General features: G+C 27.1%; 4 protein-coding genes across 5 annotated transcripts; 2 read left to right on the plus strand and 2 right to left on the minus strand.

Moving 5' to 3' along the window:
• Positions 1-618: 618 nt before the first annotated feature.
• On the minus strand, positions 619-4,516 carry LOC139098806 (RNA polymerase II-associated protein 3-like). Of its 2 annotated transcripts, XM_070651133.1 has the most exons (7): positions 4,139-4,504; positions 3,009-4,079; positions 2,770-2,954; positions 2,092-2,693; positions 1,842-2,028; positions 809-1,777; positions 619-749 (listed from the first exon to the last, which is right to left on the minus strand). In XM_070651133.1, the coding sequence occupies exons 4-7, from the start codon at positions 2,236-2,238 to the stop codon at positions 664-666; spliced, it is 1,389 nt and encodes a 462-aa protein (XP_070507234.1). In that variant the 5' UTR covers positions 2,239-2,693; positions 2,770-2,954; positions 3,009-4,079; positions 4,139-4,504; the 3' UTR covers positions 619-663. The 2 variants fall into 2 exon arrangements, with proteins under 2 accessions (XP_070507234.1, XP_070507233.1); XM_070651132.1 differs by lacking the exons at positions 619-749; positions 809-1,777; positions 1,842-2,028 and having other exon boundaries at positions 2,251-2,693; positions 4,139-4,516.
• Positions 4,517-4,568: 52 nt separating this feature from the next.
• LOC139098808 (lysM and putative peptidoglycan-binding domain-containing protein 4) lies at positions 4,569-5,684 on the plus strand. Its single transcript, XM_070651136.1, has 3 exons — positions 4,569-4,733; positions 4,804-4,848; positions 4,918-5,684. Exons 1-3 carry the CDS (start codon positions 4,720-4,722, stop codon positions 5,600-5,602), a joined length of 744 nt encoding a protein of 247 aa, XP_070507237.1. The 5' UTR covers positions 4,569-4,719; the 3' UTR covers positions 5,603-5,684.
• A 1,161-nt stretch (positions 5,685-6,845) lies between these two features.
• Positions 6,846-9,748, minus strand: Nap1 (Nucleosome assembly protein 1). The gene is made up of 4 exons (XM_070651135.1): positions 9,537-9,748; positions 9,132-9,453; positions 8,506-9,060; positions 6,846-7,384 (listed from the first exon to the last, which is right to left on the minus strand). Exons 1-4 carry the CDS (start codon positions 9,645-9,647, stop codon positions 7,224-7,226), a joined length of 1,149 nt encoding a protein of 382 aa, XP_070507236.1. The 5' UTR covers positions 9,648-9,748; the 3' UTR covers positions 6,846-7,223.
• Positions 9,749-11,096: 1,348 nt separating this feature from the next.
• On the plus strand, positions 11,097-13,422 carry Hydr1 (phospholipase Hydr1). The gene is made up of 6 exons (XM_070651154.1): positions 11,097-11,180; positions 11,459-11,583; positions 11,906-12,075; positions 12,218-12,555; positions 12,619-12,705; positions 12,778-13,422. Exons 2-6 carry the CDS (start codon positions 11,479-11,481, stop codon positions 13,293-13,295), a joined length of 1,218 nt encoding a protein of 405 aa, XP_070507255.1. The 5' UTR covers positions 11,097-11,180; positions 11,459-11,478; the 3' UTR covers positions 13,296-13,422.
• The last annotated feature ends 3,829 nt before the right edge of the window (positions 13,423-17,251 follow it).

Genomic DNA, 17,251 nt, shown 5'->3' on the forward strand with positions numbered 1-17,251 from the left:
ATTCTAAATAATGAAGAAAAAAATATCACATGGATTCTTTTTCTAAAATTTGAGTCTAAATTTTCGAACTGTTATATCTTAATATTTTTTTTTAAAAAAAAAAAAAAAAAACTTGTTTACAAAGAATTTAAAAGTACAAAAAATAGTTTTCGTTCACAAAAAATATCTAACAAAAAGATCCTTTCATACTTATTTCATACACAAAAAACAAACGTAAATCATTAATAAAATAGTACATGTACATTGATAATTGAATTAATTAAAAATGGAATGGTTAAAATTGTGAATTAATAAAAAATAGCAAAAAAGAAAAATTTTAGTACTTGATTCAGCTATACCTATTATATATATAGAAGTCCTTGAATTACCAAGAGAAAAATAAAGGCATTATATGTTTAGGTATAAGAAGTAATCTATAAAAGGACTGTATTTTCCAAATTATTAAAATTAAAGTAAGTTTAAAAAAGCCAATACAGACATGACTAATTTTTTTGTTCCGAACAAATTTATATGAAATTAAATAAGTTGATTGAAAATAAAAAAAAAAAATAAATAAATAAATAAACAAAGGAAATTTTGATTACCTAAGAAGTTGAAATTTATTTATCATTTTCTTTCAGGCACAACTACAAAAGATATCAAATATATTTTTTTCAAATTTCTTTAAATATTAAAATTCTTCTGAATTTGTTGAATTTTCTCGTTTTTATCGTTAGCATTTTTGAATACATTTAGAAGATCTTTTAAATCTAAAAGAAAAAAAAAATATCAGCATACAAACATTTAGTTCTTTACATAGTTTACTTACTTTGCTTATCTTCGTTTTCTAAAAACATTGCTAGAACTGATAATTCAGAATTTTTACTCAATTCATGGATGAAATCAATATAGGAAATTTGGTATGGTATAAAATATGTATGGACAATTTGTATAATTTTAGCAAGCATGTCGCTATTAAGTTGAGCTCCTAGAAGTTTGCCTATCTTAACATTATTTTCAGCTATTTTTTTCAAATATAAGAATTTTAAATCGTCAGTATATTCTTTCCATGCAGCATAGAACTGAGGACCAGTTTGCGGAATGCTGATTAGTTCGTTTTTAATTTCATCAATTTTTTTCAAAACCGGAGTTTCGTCTAGTCCTTTCTTATCACTTGCTTTTAAAATTTCATTAGCTTCATTTACAATATTTTTGTCTTCGATAATTACAGGTTTAGGTTTGATATAAGAGCACGTAAGAAAATTCGGCTTGAATAGTTTAGAATCTTTTATATCATGTTCAGTTGTTTCATTATGTTCTCCTGTGTTGTTATTGAAAATTGTATCTATAACGTCATCTGGAATTGGAGAATGTGATTTTTTAAGTGATACGTTGACCTTACGGAGACTCTTCTTTGATTGAAGATATAATGGCTTGTCGCAAATGAAATTGGTGATATCTGTAAATCGTGACCATTTGATTTTATCCTTTTCTTTTAGCCTTGTAATTTCGATAATTTTGTTGTGAATTCGATCATAAGAAGTCTTAGCCAATTGATCGTTTGGCAAATTACTCATCCATTCCTGACAATTCTGAAGAGCCTTTAAATTCTCATTTAATTTTTCATACGCCATCATGCGACGATAATAGGCCTTTGATAAATGTACGTCCAACTTTAAAGCAGTTGTTGCATCTTTTATACATTCCATATAATTCTCCAAATTTAAAAAACATTGAGATCTGTTTGAGTAAAAAACTGGGTCTGGGTATAAATCAACAGCTTTTGAATACATCTCAACTGTTAAAAAATGTCAAAAAGATGTTAATTTCATATAAATTAAACAAATGTTTTGAGTACTAACTTGCTGATTCATAATTTTTCAATTTGACAAAACTGTTTCCCTTTTCCTTCCATTCGTTTGCAATTTTTCTCCTTTCTTGTACATTATCTAAATTATTATCCATGGAAACATTATTGTTTTCCATATTCGATATTATTGTATACTTTTGATAAGTTTCCATGTCAGATCGAATTGGTATTAAATTTTCCTTTAATTTTATTAACTTAATATCAAACAGCTTGTTAATTATATTTTATTAAAAATAACTTACTTGCTGTGAATGTTTTTCAATGCTCTTCTGAAAAATCACCTCCTTTTCCTTTTGTTTCATATCATTTTCAAAACTTTTGATGCTTAGCATCTCTTCCTGAAACTTTAAAATGTTTTCACGTAGCTCAAAACATTTATTATCTGCCATTTTTAACGCAATTTATATGAAATATATGGTAGGTATTTTATTTATTGAATTTTTTTTTTTTTTGAAATTATAAAAAAACAAAGGGGCCAAACTTATACAATTTTAAATCTTTGTTGGCCGTTCATTTTAATATGATTTAGTAGTATAAATTATTCAGTACGGGACATTTAGTTTCACTGTCGTATTGAACACAAGCATGTATAATTTTCTCTTTTTTGATTATTTCTTTAATTTTAGCAACATTTCCTTCATTAATGCCTTCAACATAGCAAAGTGATGTATAAAAATGCTGAGTAAACGATTGTGGAATTTTTCTTATATCAGTCTTTTTAACTTGTACATTAATCATTAAATCAATCAATGTGCATTTGATGAATTCAGTGTTAGAATTACTGTCACTGCAAGATGCTCTATGCCATTGTTCATTATATTTTACAATGCACATTTCATTGAGTCTAAATATAAAGAAATAAAAAATAAAAAAATTCAACAAATGTTGGACATCTTTGAACAATCTTTTTAAATACTTACAAAGGAAAGTATGTTTCATTAGATATTCGCTTACAGTATTTCTTAAACTCGTCTAACATAAGAAGATAATCGGAAAGTTTTTCATACGGGAAGCATGATAGTAATTTCTGATTTTCTAATTGTGTGGAATCGGATACAAAAATTTTTATGGATGATCTTGTTGAAAATTTTGGTATCTTAATTACCTAGAAGAAAAAAAATTAATACTTTACAATATACATGATTATTAAAAAAATTACGTCATAAAAATATTTTCCGTGATCATCAGTAAGCATATTTTTTACAACCTCATTTACTATAGCACCTGTCTGAGAAATCTTTAAAATGACTTTTAATCCATTAATTTGATTACCAAAAATATTAACAATTTCAAGCACTTCTTCATCAAACGATAATTTTTGCAAATAATTATCAATACTACTGTAGTATTTTTCGCTTGGTACATCATTCAATATAACTTTCTGCGTATAACTTGGTTTTCCTCTAATTTTGTAACTTAAATGTTTCATATCTTGCCATTTAAGCTTGAGTTCATTGCCAAAATCCGTTAGAACTACACGAGTATTGAATCCATTCTGATCGGATTCAAATAAATCTAATATTTTGGCTCGATGATAGCTGTTGTTATATGGTACTAAAACATATTCATCAACTGATGGCTTTTCTGAAAGTGCTGGTGCACTGTTTGAGTAATGACTTATTACGTTAAATAAATCGTTTGACTCGAGACACAACGGACGAATGTAAAGTAACCTTGTATTTATTACAGAAGTTATTACTACTTTACAATTGACTTTTATATCCATTACTTTTATAAAATATTTTCCCTTCTTAATAGATGGCTCATTTTCTGTAGGAAAATTTCTATTTGTATGATTTTCGATTTCTATGGATCCAAAAATATCATCTATTCGTTTTAAAGCAGGCAAAGATTTGCACTCATTTTTATGTCTCTTCCAATCTCTTTCTTGATGATCTTTGCAGCAATAAAATGTAGCAAAATACATTGTACTGCAGCCATTACATATAAACTCAGAATTGATATCTCCACAAAATGCACATGATTTGACATCCTCTTTTATGATGGTGCACAGACTCTTTTTTAGATCAATTTCTGCAAAAGATGCCTCCACATTATGGTATTCGAGATGATTGATGAATTTTAAACAAAGAATTGCTTCATTTTTTGAATTAAGTTGAACAAAGACATTCCTTATATTATCATTATCAATTCGTTTAGGAAAGTTTATTTCTAAATTTTCCAAATCTGGGAAAAATATTGATTTAATTTGTTCTTTTGTCATTGATATCTGAAGAAAATTAATGGTCTGATAATATTATACTTGAAAATTAACAAAACTAAACTTACAGGAACATTTTTCAAGAACAATCTGTTCATTCTGACACTTGTTGCTGTTTTATTGTGTTTAATTGAAAACCGGGCGAATATTAAATTAATATAATAATGCCTGATATGTAATAAAATTCATAGACACGCCTGTTTAAAATGACTCTGATGCAATGTTTAGATATTTTAAATTTCTTGGTAATTGGTATTTTGATTAGCTTTTGTTTATACCCAATAAATATAAGTGGATAATTCAACAATGTTTAACATGATTATGATCGTTAAGGTTCAATAGACGCAATTATATTTGTTAGCAGGTATAAATTGAAGATGAAATAATAATTAGAGCATAGGTAATTAAATTTTAAAAACGTAAGTATTAAAATTTTAATTTGTTTAATTTTGATGCTGTACTAGATTTTGTGGAGTCGGTTAATTGAATCCAATACATTGATAGACAAATAAAATACCTACCTACATGTAAAAAAAATAGAAAGTGATTTGTCTTGTAAAAAAAGAATTAAACTAGTTTCAAAACACAAATTTGAAGAAGGAATTTCCTTAATTTGAAATTATTTAATAATATTTTGGTGCTATTAGGAATGCTTAGGACTAAGTAAATAAATTAGACAAAAATTTCCACGTAACACTGACTGTATCTTTGTTTATTACATTTCTCATTACAGAAAAGATAGTTTCGATTTATCAACAGATGATATAGGCTTAATGAAGTAAGAAATATTGTTCCATTAGTTTAACAAATACATTATAATAATTTATTTTTTTTAAAATAAAATAAGGATATCAGATAGTCAACGGCAATTAAAAATTCGTCACGAACAGACATTGGAAGCAGAGGTTCTTGAGAATGATACAATACACTCGATTGCTATTCGAAATAATTGCTCAGTTAGTGATATCAAGAAATTAAATAAAATACATCAAGATAATGAAATACATGCCTTTAAGACAATTAAAGTTCCACTTAGTGCACACAATATATTAGTTGATACTCTACCAAGAACCCATAAAAGTGGAAATAATAGTCCTAAGGCTGCTTCATCTAAAACCATTTTGCCTAGCAGAGAAAAACTGGAAGAAAAGTTACTTTTAGCTTCAGTTAGCAATGCCGTCATAAAAAACAGTGATTTTGTTGAAAAATCTAGTGATTTAGATGATGTAAATCATGCAGAAAATGAAATGCTTAGTGAGCCATTGCTTAAAGACACAAGATTTCGAGGATACCCGAAATCGATAAAGTTGCCAAAAAATGAATTCTTAACATTTAATGGAAGCGATTGTGAGCTTAGTTGGGTATTCCTTTTAATTGTTATTTTAGCATTTTGTGTGATCATTCCTTTAATTTACGTGTATGCGATTTATGAACATCCAGAGCATTTTAATCATTCTCACTCTAAATATGATGATCCTGAATTACACTTTCGTTCACATATTGACCTTAACAAGAGTGGTACGCATCCTTAGTTTTTGAGCATTATTTTTTCCATATTTTGCAAGCTAAATATCGAAGAGTAAATAAAATGTAATTTAATTTTTTAATGAAAAAGCAACAGTTTTTTAAAAATTAAATAGAGTTGGACTAAATTAATTTTTGGCGCAATTTCATATACCCTGAATTTACGTTATAAGCCAGTGGCTTATCGGAAGAAAAAGCAAGTTAAGAAAAACGAGGTAAAAAGTTTTCAAAATCGTAAAAAAAAGTTTTAATAAGGAGGCTCAGTAAAGAAATGTAAACAAATGAAGAAAAATCGAAAATTTTCATGGAAATCTTAAAAAATTATTAATTTTTTCTAGTGTTCATATCCGAATATGTCATTTAAAATCGGAAAAATTATTTTATCTAGTTTAATTAATGACTTTTTGGTAGTGGTTTTAGTAACGGGTAGTGGCTTATAATAGAATATACAATACAAAATTTTTTTAAAAAAATTAGCGACCTAATTAATTTAGAAATAAATCTAAATGTTTTATAGGCCTAGATGCGTTGAATGAAATTCTAAATTTACTTTAAAATTGACCTCAATCAACGTTATGGTCTATTAAGAATTGGGATTTGGGTCGTAAAATTACTACAGCTCTTAGGGAAGTGAGTTTCAAATTAAAATTTAATATTTAATGGAAGTATCCGGTCCTATAAAACATTTCTGCATCATTAAATTTATTTTGTGATTAATACGGTCCTTAATTTTTTAGGATTTGGGGTACCTTTCAGATTTGGGTTTCGACACCTCTACAAAGTATTTAAGTTCACTTATTACGTTACGCAAAAAAAATGAAAACTGATATTAGAGAATCAAGCGAACGAGAATTTTTATTTAATCCTAGGTATTGAAAAGGCTAATTGAATTTCCAGCAAAAATGCAAATTTAGGTAGGTACTTCCAGGAAAAGGTATATTTTCTAGTGGGAGTTCTGCAGTAATATTCTGGTTAAAAAAATAGATCTTATGTCTGGATTTGATTGTTCTAAGGAACTCATTACATGAGATAGAAGAATACATTGTGATTTTGATTACTATATGTATAAACCGCTTTTTCAAAAATCACTTTAAAAATGAAAATGTCCTAACTGATGATGCGATCCTAGATAATTTTTTTTTCAATATTTCAATGTATAAAATTTGTATCGATCACTTTTAGTCTATTAGGATTAAAGAAGTTTTTAAAAGTGCGATAATACATTGTTCTACATATATACATAAAAGTAAATTAGATTGGGAATATTGTTTTATTTTCGTTCTTCTTTTTTTTCAGAAAGAGAACAAATAATTTTATTACAATTTTGAATGATATTCGTTTTTTAAGAAAAAAAATGCATTTATGAAGTAGCTTTTTGCAGGACGACACTATATTCAATTCATGTTGTTCTTCCAATTTACTCATGTTTTTTTAAAAGAATATTTCGAAAATGGATTTATTGAAGTTTTCATTATATTTTGTTTACAAAGAATCAATGTATAGTATTTTATCTCACATGAAAAACAGAAAAATGTAGGTAATCAAAGGAGAAAATGTTTATGAAATACTAACTAACAAACTTCATGTGATGTTTTTATAGAGAAATAATTGGAAATATATAAAAAAAAATTATTGTTGTTGACATTCTGCTGGATTTTCACCTTGTTTTCCACCGCTGCTTCCTTTCATAGGTCCTTTTATTTTGCGTGCGCCTGTTTTTTGTGCTGGTTCTGGAGTTTCTTCCTCTTCTTCTTCAGACATTTCGTCCTCTTCTTCTTCCAGATCGTCATCTACAAATTTTAGTTTTGAAAAAGCACAAAAAACAAATCAATAAAAAGCGTGTAAAAATACAAAAATATTAGTTCTTATTGAGTCTTAATAGTTAATAAATAAATGAAAATCTATAAAAAAAACTATGCCCTTACATGTCTGTGTAGGTAAAAAGGAAAATTCTCTAGGATGCAAGATCCAAAAAGGAGAGGTCTGAAATGCTCATTTCTAAGATAAACATTTCGATAACTCTAAATGTCATTTTCTGCATTTCATTCAAAAACGATATCAATATATACACAATATAGTGATACAAAATTTTGATATTATTGTCATTGTAAATTGTCAATATTCTAATAACTACATTTAATATCCACTAAAATGTGTTTTGCAATAATTAGATATAATTTTGCATTTAGTGCCTTTGTAATTATATTTAATAGGGGTGTCGAAACCCAAATATGTAAGGTACCCCAAATCCTAAAAAAATTAAGGACCTGATTAATCTCAAAATAAATTTAATGATGCAGAAATGTTTTATAGGACTGGATACTTCCATTTAATTAAAAATAATATCCCATACGTAATAGCATTACGTTGAGTGAGGTAAGTTTAGGGAACGCATCCCGGCCTGTGAAACATTTCTGCATCATTAGATTTATTTCTAAATTAATTAGGTCGCTAATTTTTTATGTATTTGGAGTACCTTTCAGATTTGGGTTTCGACACCCCTAATATTTAATATAGCCTATATTAATAACTTTCTAATTAATAAATATGTTGTTAGTTAAAGTAAATTTAGCTGTTTTTTCACAGATTATGTTTAGACTTTGAACTGTTTCAATTTTGAGTTTGAAATTTTTAAATAACAATAAGTGACTTAAAAGTGAATTTAAGATCAACATGTAAGCCACATTATGGGGAAAAAAGGGGTAAAAGATGGAATTTTTGAAAAATTAAATCGGTAAATCACGCAAAAATGAAAAACTGTTAATTGTCAGATTTATGCGTTGTTTTAAAACTGAGCTATTGAAACAAATTAGATGCCAAATAAAGTGCAATATTAGGCTAATTTTTTTGAAATAACTTTTCAAAAAATAAACGTGTTAAATATTAGTCTCAAAAACTATCAATTTCATACCACTTTCATCGTCGTCAACTAAATCGCCAGTATAAAACAAAACAGCACGAGGAATAATTCGAGCTCTTAAAAAGTGTCCAATTTCAAAATCAGTGGCCAAAATATTTTGTGATTCTTCGTCAAGCTTGCTCTCATCTTCTGGTACTTCCGGTGGATTGAAAAAGTTAAAGAAGGAATCAGTTGGAACTTGTTTCGAAATAGTACGAACTGCGCCTCTAGCCTTATGCTTTTGTTTCTTCTTTATCGTTTTAACTGTAATATTTTTACCCGGCTTCCAATTAATGTTGCAGCCTGTGCATTTATAAATCTCAGGTCCTTCAAATTCAAATGGTTCTTCACCATCAATTTTACACCGCAAAAAATACTTCTTTGTCAAAACTGAATCAGTGAAGTAATCATTAGGTTGAAAATGAAATTCAAGAGTATACGACAAATCTTCGTCGTATTTGATCTTAATATCAATCAAATGCTTTAACAAATTCTCGTCATGAGGTTGAATCATATCGCTTAATAACTCCGTATTGCGGAAAATTGTTAACCAAAAATCCGGAATGCCTTTACCAAGAAAAAAAAATTTTTTTTATCATTATATTTTTAAACTCATTAAAATTCCTTTTAAATTTTACCTTTAACATTAGCATCGTATTGCTGGATGGACTTCATACTTTTCAATCTCTCTTGAATCATAGCATCATCTTCATCATCCTCCTCAACATCCGATTTAAATTCAGATTCCTCATTTGTAGGCTCATAATCACCATGGACGATTGCCTTTCTTTTATCAGCAATTACCTGGTACTTTTCTTGATATTTCCTTTCTAACTGATAAACCTCTTCGAAAAACATACACTCATGTTTCAAAAACTCTAATTGTAGATTCTTCAATGCCTTAACACGCTTTTGAGCTGCTTCTGGGAGACTTTTTACCATGTGTTTTAAAAGCATACGCTAAACAAATGAATGAAATAAGAGACAATGAGCTTAATATTCCATCTTTTTTCTTGATGCAATAAATAAAACGCAATTCTTACCTTCATGGTAGCAGAAAAATACGAAGGATTGGAGAGTATCGATTCATATGCTTTCTTCTCATCTCCATCACTCGATTCATGACCATCAAAGCTTTCTTCCGTATTTGACATTTTATTAGTTCTTTTACAATTTAAACTTACAAACTCCGGCAGGCAATGTGATGAATTGAATGAATCGAGGTTAGCGCTCTGCTAAGAAATGATATTACCTGAAGTTGCACCCGTTTTACACACTGAACCGTATTTCAAAATTTTTATCGACCGTTATTTTCTACTAATTTTTTTAAATAATTAACTCTTCCTTCTTTTAAAATAAGTGCTAATTTCCTAAGTTTCATTATTCTAATACGATTAAGTATAAAAAAAATATTAATTTAATTTATTTATGGTTTCCTATTGAAAGATTTGCTTTATTATGTATTGACATACGTTTTCGTGTGGAATCTGATAATGTTTTAAATACAATTCGTTTATTTATAGGAATTTTTAATAATTTTTAGTACAATTCTACCAAAAAATTTTATAAAGGTACACAAAAATAAAGCAATATATAGCTTCAAATGTTATTTCACCATATCATATTCAAAAAAATAATAATGCTTTTAAAAATATTTCCAAATTGTTTGTTCACACTTATAGTGGCAGACCGGTAATAAACTTAGTGTGAATATGCATTGTATTATTTAAATTTTAAGCTTTTATACTTCTATATAATTTGATAGCCTAAAATAATATTAAAATACTATTTTGTGCCTTTTACCTACAATGCAAAAAATCTGAATCTACGTTTGGACAATTCTCCGGATAAAGCATAGACGATTTCGTGTCTCAAACTACAAAATTTGCTTCTTAGAAAAACATTACTTAAACTTATTAATCAAAGTAACTATTACCTAATTAATTCCGTTCAAACCAATCTATCTTCTTTTAACCTCGCTTTTTTATTACACGCTTTTATTCATTTAAATATTAGTCTATAATTCCTGCTAAAACATAAAATCAAAAAATGAATTTTCTCACGGATTCGAAAGAAAAGTTCCTCGGAATCACTAAAATTTCAATTTTCTCTTTAATTAAAGATTTTTAGAGCACTTAATGAGAAACAAACCATAGTTCTAGGGGAAACACGCTCAAAATATTAAGTCAATAATTGTGACATGTAGAAAAAGGTTTAAAAAATGTCTGTTGAAAGTCGGAATTTGATATTTTGATTCCAAGAAACTGGCATAAAAATTGAAAAATTTAATTAAATATAGCATGACGGTAAAAGATAATTAGACAGAAATAAAGATCTGCACAAACCCCTTAAGTATATATAAAGAACGGAGCTATAAAATTACCAGTTTATGAGAAACATTGATTCAAAGTCGAAAATTTTGAAATAATTTATCCAGAGAATCACCCAGTTTTAAATAAAATTAATAATAATAGCTTATGTATCCAAAATGCTACTAAGGACATTTAACGTTAATCATGGAAGGTAACTAATAAAAAATAATAAGTATTTATGAATTTTGTAATATAAAAAAAATATTCCCATTTTTTTCATCCAACTTCTAGCTTTGGGCTGCACTTATATTTATCGGTGAACGGAAATTTTTTTACAGAATAAAATCTTAAAAATCTGCAGTGCAGTAATTTAAGGTATTGATTTAGTGATTTTAATATTTATAATTTGCATCAAAATGAGAAATAAACAAAAATAAAGATACTATTTAAATATTGCTAGAATTTAAAATAATTATGTAGTTTTAAAAAAGAAATAAAATAATGTTCTAACAAAGAATTTTATCAATAACAAGTATTTTTTTTATGCACAGTTCAAAAGTGTAAAAAACATATACCTATATAATCATTTTTGATTAGTATTTTTTTTTTAATAAATTTCTAAAGATGATAATATTAATCCTGTTTTTTTTTAGGTTTTTTTTGACAAGAGGCAATGTTTGAAGAGATGTATTATTGCGTTTACAATTTAACACGTTATCATGCTTGCTTTATTGCTTCTGTAGGATATTTAACATATTATTTAGTAAAAGCTGTAAAGGTGAGTGCATTCGTGTATTAATAACATCATAAGATATATATTTTATTTAATAAATTAGAAAATAAAGTTTTATAGATTTTAGTTTTTTCAACTTATAACAAATATTCAACAACGTTTTAAAGCTCTGTAAAATGTTTTCAAATGAATAAACTTTTAACAGCTTTTAAGTTATCGTAATATTATATATGAAATCTATAGAATTTAAATAAAAAGCGTTTAATTAAAAAACGTCCAGAAATGTTTAATTTGAAAATTGAAATAACTAAAAAGAATTAATCTATTTTGTTTGGCAATGCAATTGGTCAAAAAAAAAACAATACAGCGTCCTTTGCTAGCAATACAGTCAGGGCCGTTTAAAGATTATCTTTTGAAAAAAGTTGGAACTGTACAAGCTAAATATTGGCCAACGTTTTGGTGTATAGAATCCAGAGCACAAACAATTTTCGCTTCTATCCTACGTTCAAAAGCTCTCCCAGATATTAATTATAACAGGTAAAATATACTGGTAAAGATATGGTCACTAATGGCCGACAGATGCGCATTTTGCCCACATATAATGAAAAAATATAAATCTGGGAAAATGCACTAAAAATATTTGGAAATGCGATTAAAAAGTTCTATGTGATCCTTTCAGAGAAATATTTATGCTAAATGATGGAGGTCAAGTTGCATTAGACTGGTTGGAAACAAATTGTGATAATGAAAGTACTCCAATAGTAATTATTCTACCAGGTTTAACTGGCGAGTCCCAAGCTGAATACATTAAATGTTTAGTATTAGCCGCAAATGAAAATGGGTTACGATGCTGTGTTTTTAACAATAGAGGTTTAGGTGGTCTTGATCTGAAAACTCCTAGACTATACTGTGCTGCAAATTTCGAAGATTTATCTGAGGTCCTAAATCATATAGACAAAAAATATCCTAAATGTCCCAAAGGTGTAACTGGAATATCAATGGGAGGATTGATTCTTGGTAAATATATTGATTTTTGTCCTCAATGACAGGTAATAAAATTATTGGTATATATATTACTAGGAAATTATTTAAGTCATTATGCGGAAGATGCAAGGAAAATTATAACAGCCGCAAAAATTATAAGCGTGCCTTGGAACATTGAGAAAGGTAAATGTAATTTCTAATTTTCTATTATAATAATTTTAATAATTATAAATTCAAAATTAATCTTTACAACAGGCACACAAAGTATTGAGAGACCATTTTTAAATCGATTGATGTGTAGTCACCTTTGTGATGCTCTCTGTAAAACTGTTGAAAAATATGACATTCTATTTATTGGAAAAAGTGAATGGAAGGAAAAAGTTTTAAAAAGCAGAACTATTAGAGAATTCGATGATAACTTTACTTCTGTTCATTTTGGGTTTCAAAATGTGGATCATTATTACGAACGTGCAACTTTACATAATAAATTGCATATGATAAAGGTTCCAACATTATGTTTATCAGCCGCAGATGATCCGTTTCAGCCATTTGATGCTATTCCAGTAAGTGCCGCCATGGAGTCATCACATGTTGCAATATTGATTACAGCGAGAGGAGGGCATATTGGTTTTTTGGATGGAATTTTTCCCGGACATAAAAACCAGTACATGGCTCGTATATTTGCAGAATATTTTTCTGCAGTTCTTCATGATGATGACGAAGAATTTATTCGTACTCTTAGTAAAATTAATGATTCCATTGAAATTAAATAAATAAGCGCTATTTGATGCAAAGTTTTTAAGATACTTTAGTGTTTTGAACAAAGCCTATTTTTAATTTTAATTGCTGTAATTAATATATTTCTAATAGAATTAAAATAAATAAAGTAGTTTAAAACTGTGCCTATAGTTTGTTTTATGATTAATACCAGTTGAAAATAAAAATGAACAATAAACAATAAAAAAAAATAAAAAATATATAAATTCTTTAAATATATTGCTTTTAAATATTTAAGTATATCAAAAACTCATGGGGAAATTCCTGAGCGGTATACAATTCTTATTCCGAAAATAGATTAGATATAATAAACTTTTAAAAATGCCATCATTTAAAAGTTCTATTATTTTGACCTATGAAAATTCCAAGATGAAATTATGGGTAGCATTTATTCTTCATTTTTTTTTCAATTAGGCGCCAATTTAGACTTGAATTATTGCTTATGGATTACTTTAGTGATAATAAATAAATCATTTACTAAAGGACATTTTGCTGAACTACATTAAAGCTTTTATATACGAACTCTTCGACAAATTGAGTCGAAGTGGCTCATTGGCAGAATGGTTTACTACTATTTTTCGAATCATATTTAGTGTGGATACGCATCCTCCTATTGTAGTCTAGAGACAATAAGCTGATAAAAACGTCATCAAAGTAGTAATTTGTACGAATTGCAAAATAAAATTTAATCCTGAAACTCTAAATTGATTTCTTTTTTGAAAATTTTTAAAACTTTATATGAATTAATAAGTTTTAAGTATGACTTATATCGCACTTTTAATAATTTAAGAATATTTTATTTCATATATGTATGTTTACTTCGTAAAACAGTAACTTTGATAAATGATTTTTATTTCATGCTTATATGTCTTCATGTTGACTTCTATTTCACATTGAATCAGATATTTTCTTTAGTTCTATTTTTCACGCAGACGTTCAAAAATTTATATTATACTTGTTTGTAAACATTTTAATATTGCATGAATATGTATCGATATATGATTGTATAAAAGACTTATATTTAAAAATAGATTGTTGAGGAAAATACATTAGAAAAAAGTAGATTTTAGCCTGAATTCCAAAGATAGTAACTTTTAAAATTGAGATGACTTTTTTTGTAAATATAATATACTTTTAAATGTTTTCTTTTCTTAATATGTCAGTTTAAGACTGTCATCATATGATATATTATTATCTTATGATATCAGTAACTATAATAGGATATCTTTCACGTGTTTTTAAATCAATGTTTTTCATTCACATTGTGTTTATATGATTAAATTTTGTTTATTAACTGTGAAATTTACAGTTTTTTAATAAATATATCACATGCAACCACTTATTTTTAATGTTAAGATTTTAGAGATTGGGAGACTCGAACTATGCTTTCTCGATATCCCGATAGATTTATTTTCACGGGAAATCCCAGGATCCCGAAAATAGCTATAATTTATCATTGTATGATTTCGAACATTTTAACAGAGAAAATGGATTACATAGAAATTACTAACATTTATAAGCTGTTAAATTGTAGAAATTTTACAAAATAATATTTACCCTGAATATACGTTTTAAGCTACTACCCGTTACTAAGGCACTAATTTGATTGACAAAAATGCCATTAATTAAATTTGATAAAGTAATTAAATCGTTTTTAAATGACATAAATGGACATTGACAATCACTTAGGACTAGAAAAATTAATAATTTTTAAGATTTCCATGAAAATTTTCGATTTTTCTTCATTTGTTTATATTCTTTACTTATAACGTAAATTCAGGGTAGATAATAATATTTAAATAATTTGTAAAAATTGATATTTGAAATTTAAAAATCATCTAATAAGAATTTTCTATCCCGATCCCGATAGCGACAAAGCATTACTCGAACCCATACCCTCTCTATCACATGTTAAGTGCTCTTATCTATCTCTCTTATCTTCCGTGGGCAAAAGAGTCAAGGCATAAATGAATAATATTCATTTAAACTTTATTCTATACCGTTGATTTTTTATTCGGCGGCGGCTTAGCTAAGCCGATTTTTGGCCCCCGACTTAAGCGACTTCGATCTCTGCTCATTATTATAAATTTCTTCCATTTTTTCCTTTTTATATTTGTGAAATTTGGGGAAAAATAAAAATCAAAATTTAAAGATACAAAAGTAAAATTGTAGGTCAAATCATATTTTGGATTGATATCACAAATTAAATTGATAAAATTTTTTAAATTGTGCCCATAAATGATTTATGTGAAATTCTAATTGCATGATATAACAAAATATCAAAAAACTTGGTCAAGATTAATTTATCATCTTCAGAAATTAAAAATAATTGTTAAGAATTTTAGTTTTAATTTTCTTTTAGTTCAACCGTAACGAACGCAAACACAATAAAAAACTAACATTTTTAAATGATATAACAGTGCATAGCGAGCCTTCAAAATTCAACCAATCACAACATAGGTTTTGATTCATAAACACGATTGCTTTTAAGTAAAATATATAAATATAAGTCAGACAGTGTCGCATATAGTCATTCAAAATAAATTTTAAAAAAAATGACATTGATTCTTTTAAGCAGAAATTTTAATTGATTTAATTGGATAAAATAATCGCATAAAAAACAAAGATAGAAAGCGTGCTTAAGTTAACTCTAAATTTGTTTTAAAGCATACTATACATGTCTAACATGCTAAATTTATTTTGTTTAATTGAATATTAATAAGCGCTATGTTTATCTAAGCAACAACATGAATTGGATATAAAGAAGTTGAAGTCAAGATGAAGAAGTTCAAACAAAATGTTTTTTGTTAATAATTGGCAATATATATGTATATATATTTTTGACAAAACAAATATCAAATTTTATATAGATAATTTATAATTTGTTTTGAGAATTCTTTTGTAGATTTACCCTAAAACTTAAAATAATATCTGAATGGAAAATTCCATTGTCTTGGAAAGTATCTCGTGATACTCGCAAGTCAAAAAGATAAAGTGACAGAAGCAGGAATTGTAAAAGTTTTTCCAAAAAAAAAAAAAAACGCATAATGTAAGGTTGTTACAAATTACCCAAGTAACATATATCAATTTACTTTGTACAAATTAAATACGAAAATAATTTAACTATTCGAATCTCAGTAGATTCAAAGTCAGATCGTGTGGATCTTGATTATAAGTTCAAAATTGCACTTGATCGTTAACAAGTCGGAAAATTCAAAAAGTTTATGGATTACTAATTTTTGCATTATTAGATTGATGTGAAGTAGTCTAATTGTTAAGAATTAGTGAACATTATTCATTTTTCACTATAGGTTGCAAATCATGTCATATTTAAATATTTATTGATGCAATTTTGTGTTAGATATAAATGCGAACTTAAATCACATTGCATCATCTTTTTCAAAATAAAAAAATTTGGTGAACTTCTCAGTATAAGTATGAAACAGCTAGTAAACAAATACATTTTAAAACTACGAAGGCTCGTCCAGTGACGTATAAATCTATATATGTCTAGACCCAATACAGCCTTACATTTTTACTGAGTTTTTTTCATGAGTTATTTTATTTTCCATAATAAATCATTTAAAATCATGTGCTTTGCTTTCTTCATACAAACAATTTGACAGCATCATTTTTGAAAAATTTATTCAATGTATATGCAAACTAAACTAAGATATTAAAATGTATTAATTTTTATGTATATTACTTAAGAATGAAAACGATAAGTCGCGCATGCTATCCATCACATCGGTTTTGTTCGTATCCAAAAAAAAAGTTCGTATGTCTGCGTTATGACGTTGTTGGCGGCATACAACAAAAAGAACTATAAATAAAGTAGACACTATATGTCGTGTCTTTAGTTGAATTTTAGATATTATACAGTTAAAATGATAGCGAAACGTTGTTTCATCATCAAAAACCGAAAAAAATAATGAACAAAAATTCAAATTAA

Source organism: Chironomus tepperi, unplaced genomic scaffold, assembly GCF_022539635.2.
Source record: "Chironomus tepperi strain 1889 unplaced genomic scaffold, CSIRO-AGI_Ctep_v1 contig_454, whole genome shotgun sequence".
NCBI classification, from domain to species: domain Eukaryota; kingdom Metazoa; phylum Arthropoda; class Insecta; order Diptera; family Chironomidae; genus Chironomus; species Chironomus tepperi.

What these genes read in the sequence shown, in the direction of transcription:
- LOC139098806 (XM_070651132.1), bottom strand. Translation starts at nt 4,168, where the DNA reads ATGAACAGATTGTTCTTGAAAAATGTTCCT. An exon ending in TGTTCTTGAAAAATGTTCCT is followed by an intron (nt 4,080 to 4,138) that starts GTAAGTTTAGTT and finishes AATTTTCTTCAG; the next exon opens with ATATCAATGACAAAAGAACA. An exon ending in ACGGAAAATATTTTTATGAC is followed by an intron (nt 2,955 to 3,008) that starts GTAATTTTTTTA and finishes TTTTTCTTCTAG; the next exon opens with GTAATTAAGATACCAAAATT.
- LOC139098808 (XM_070651136.1), top strand. An exon ending in GATGATATAGGCTTAATGAA is followed by an intron (nt 4,849 to 4,917) that starts GTAAGAAATATT and finishes AAATAAAATAAG; the next exon opens with GATATCAGATAGTCAACGGC.
- Nap1 (XM_070651135.1), bottom strand. Translation starts at nt 9,647, where the DNA reads ATGTCAAATACGGAAGAAAGCTTTGATGGTCATGAATCGAGTGATGGA. An exon ending in ATACGATGCTAATGTTAAAG is followed by an intron (nt 9,061 to 9,131) that starts GTAAAATTTAAA and finishes TTCTTGGTAAAG; the next exon opens with GCATTCCGGATTTTTGGTTA. An exon ending in AGTTGACGACGATGAAAGTG is followed by an intron (nt 7,385 to 8,505) that starts GTATGAAATTGA and finishes TAAAATTTGTAG; the next exon opens with ATGACGATCTGGAAGAAGAA.
- Hydr1 (XM_070651154.1), top strand. Translation starts at nt 11,479, where the DNA reads ATGTTTGAAGAGATGTATTATTGCGTTTACAATTTAACACGTTATCAT. An exon ending in ATTTAGTAAAAGCTGTAAAG is followed by an intron (nt 11,584 to 11,905) that starts GTGAGTGCATTC and finishes AAAACAATACAG; the next exon opens with CGTCCTTTGCTAGCAATACA. An exon ending in AATGGGAGGATTGATTCTTG is followed by an intron (nt 12,556 to 12,618) that starts GTAAATATATTG and finishes ATATATTACTAG; the next exon opens with GAAATTATTTAAGTCATTAT.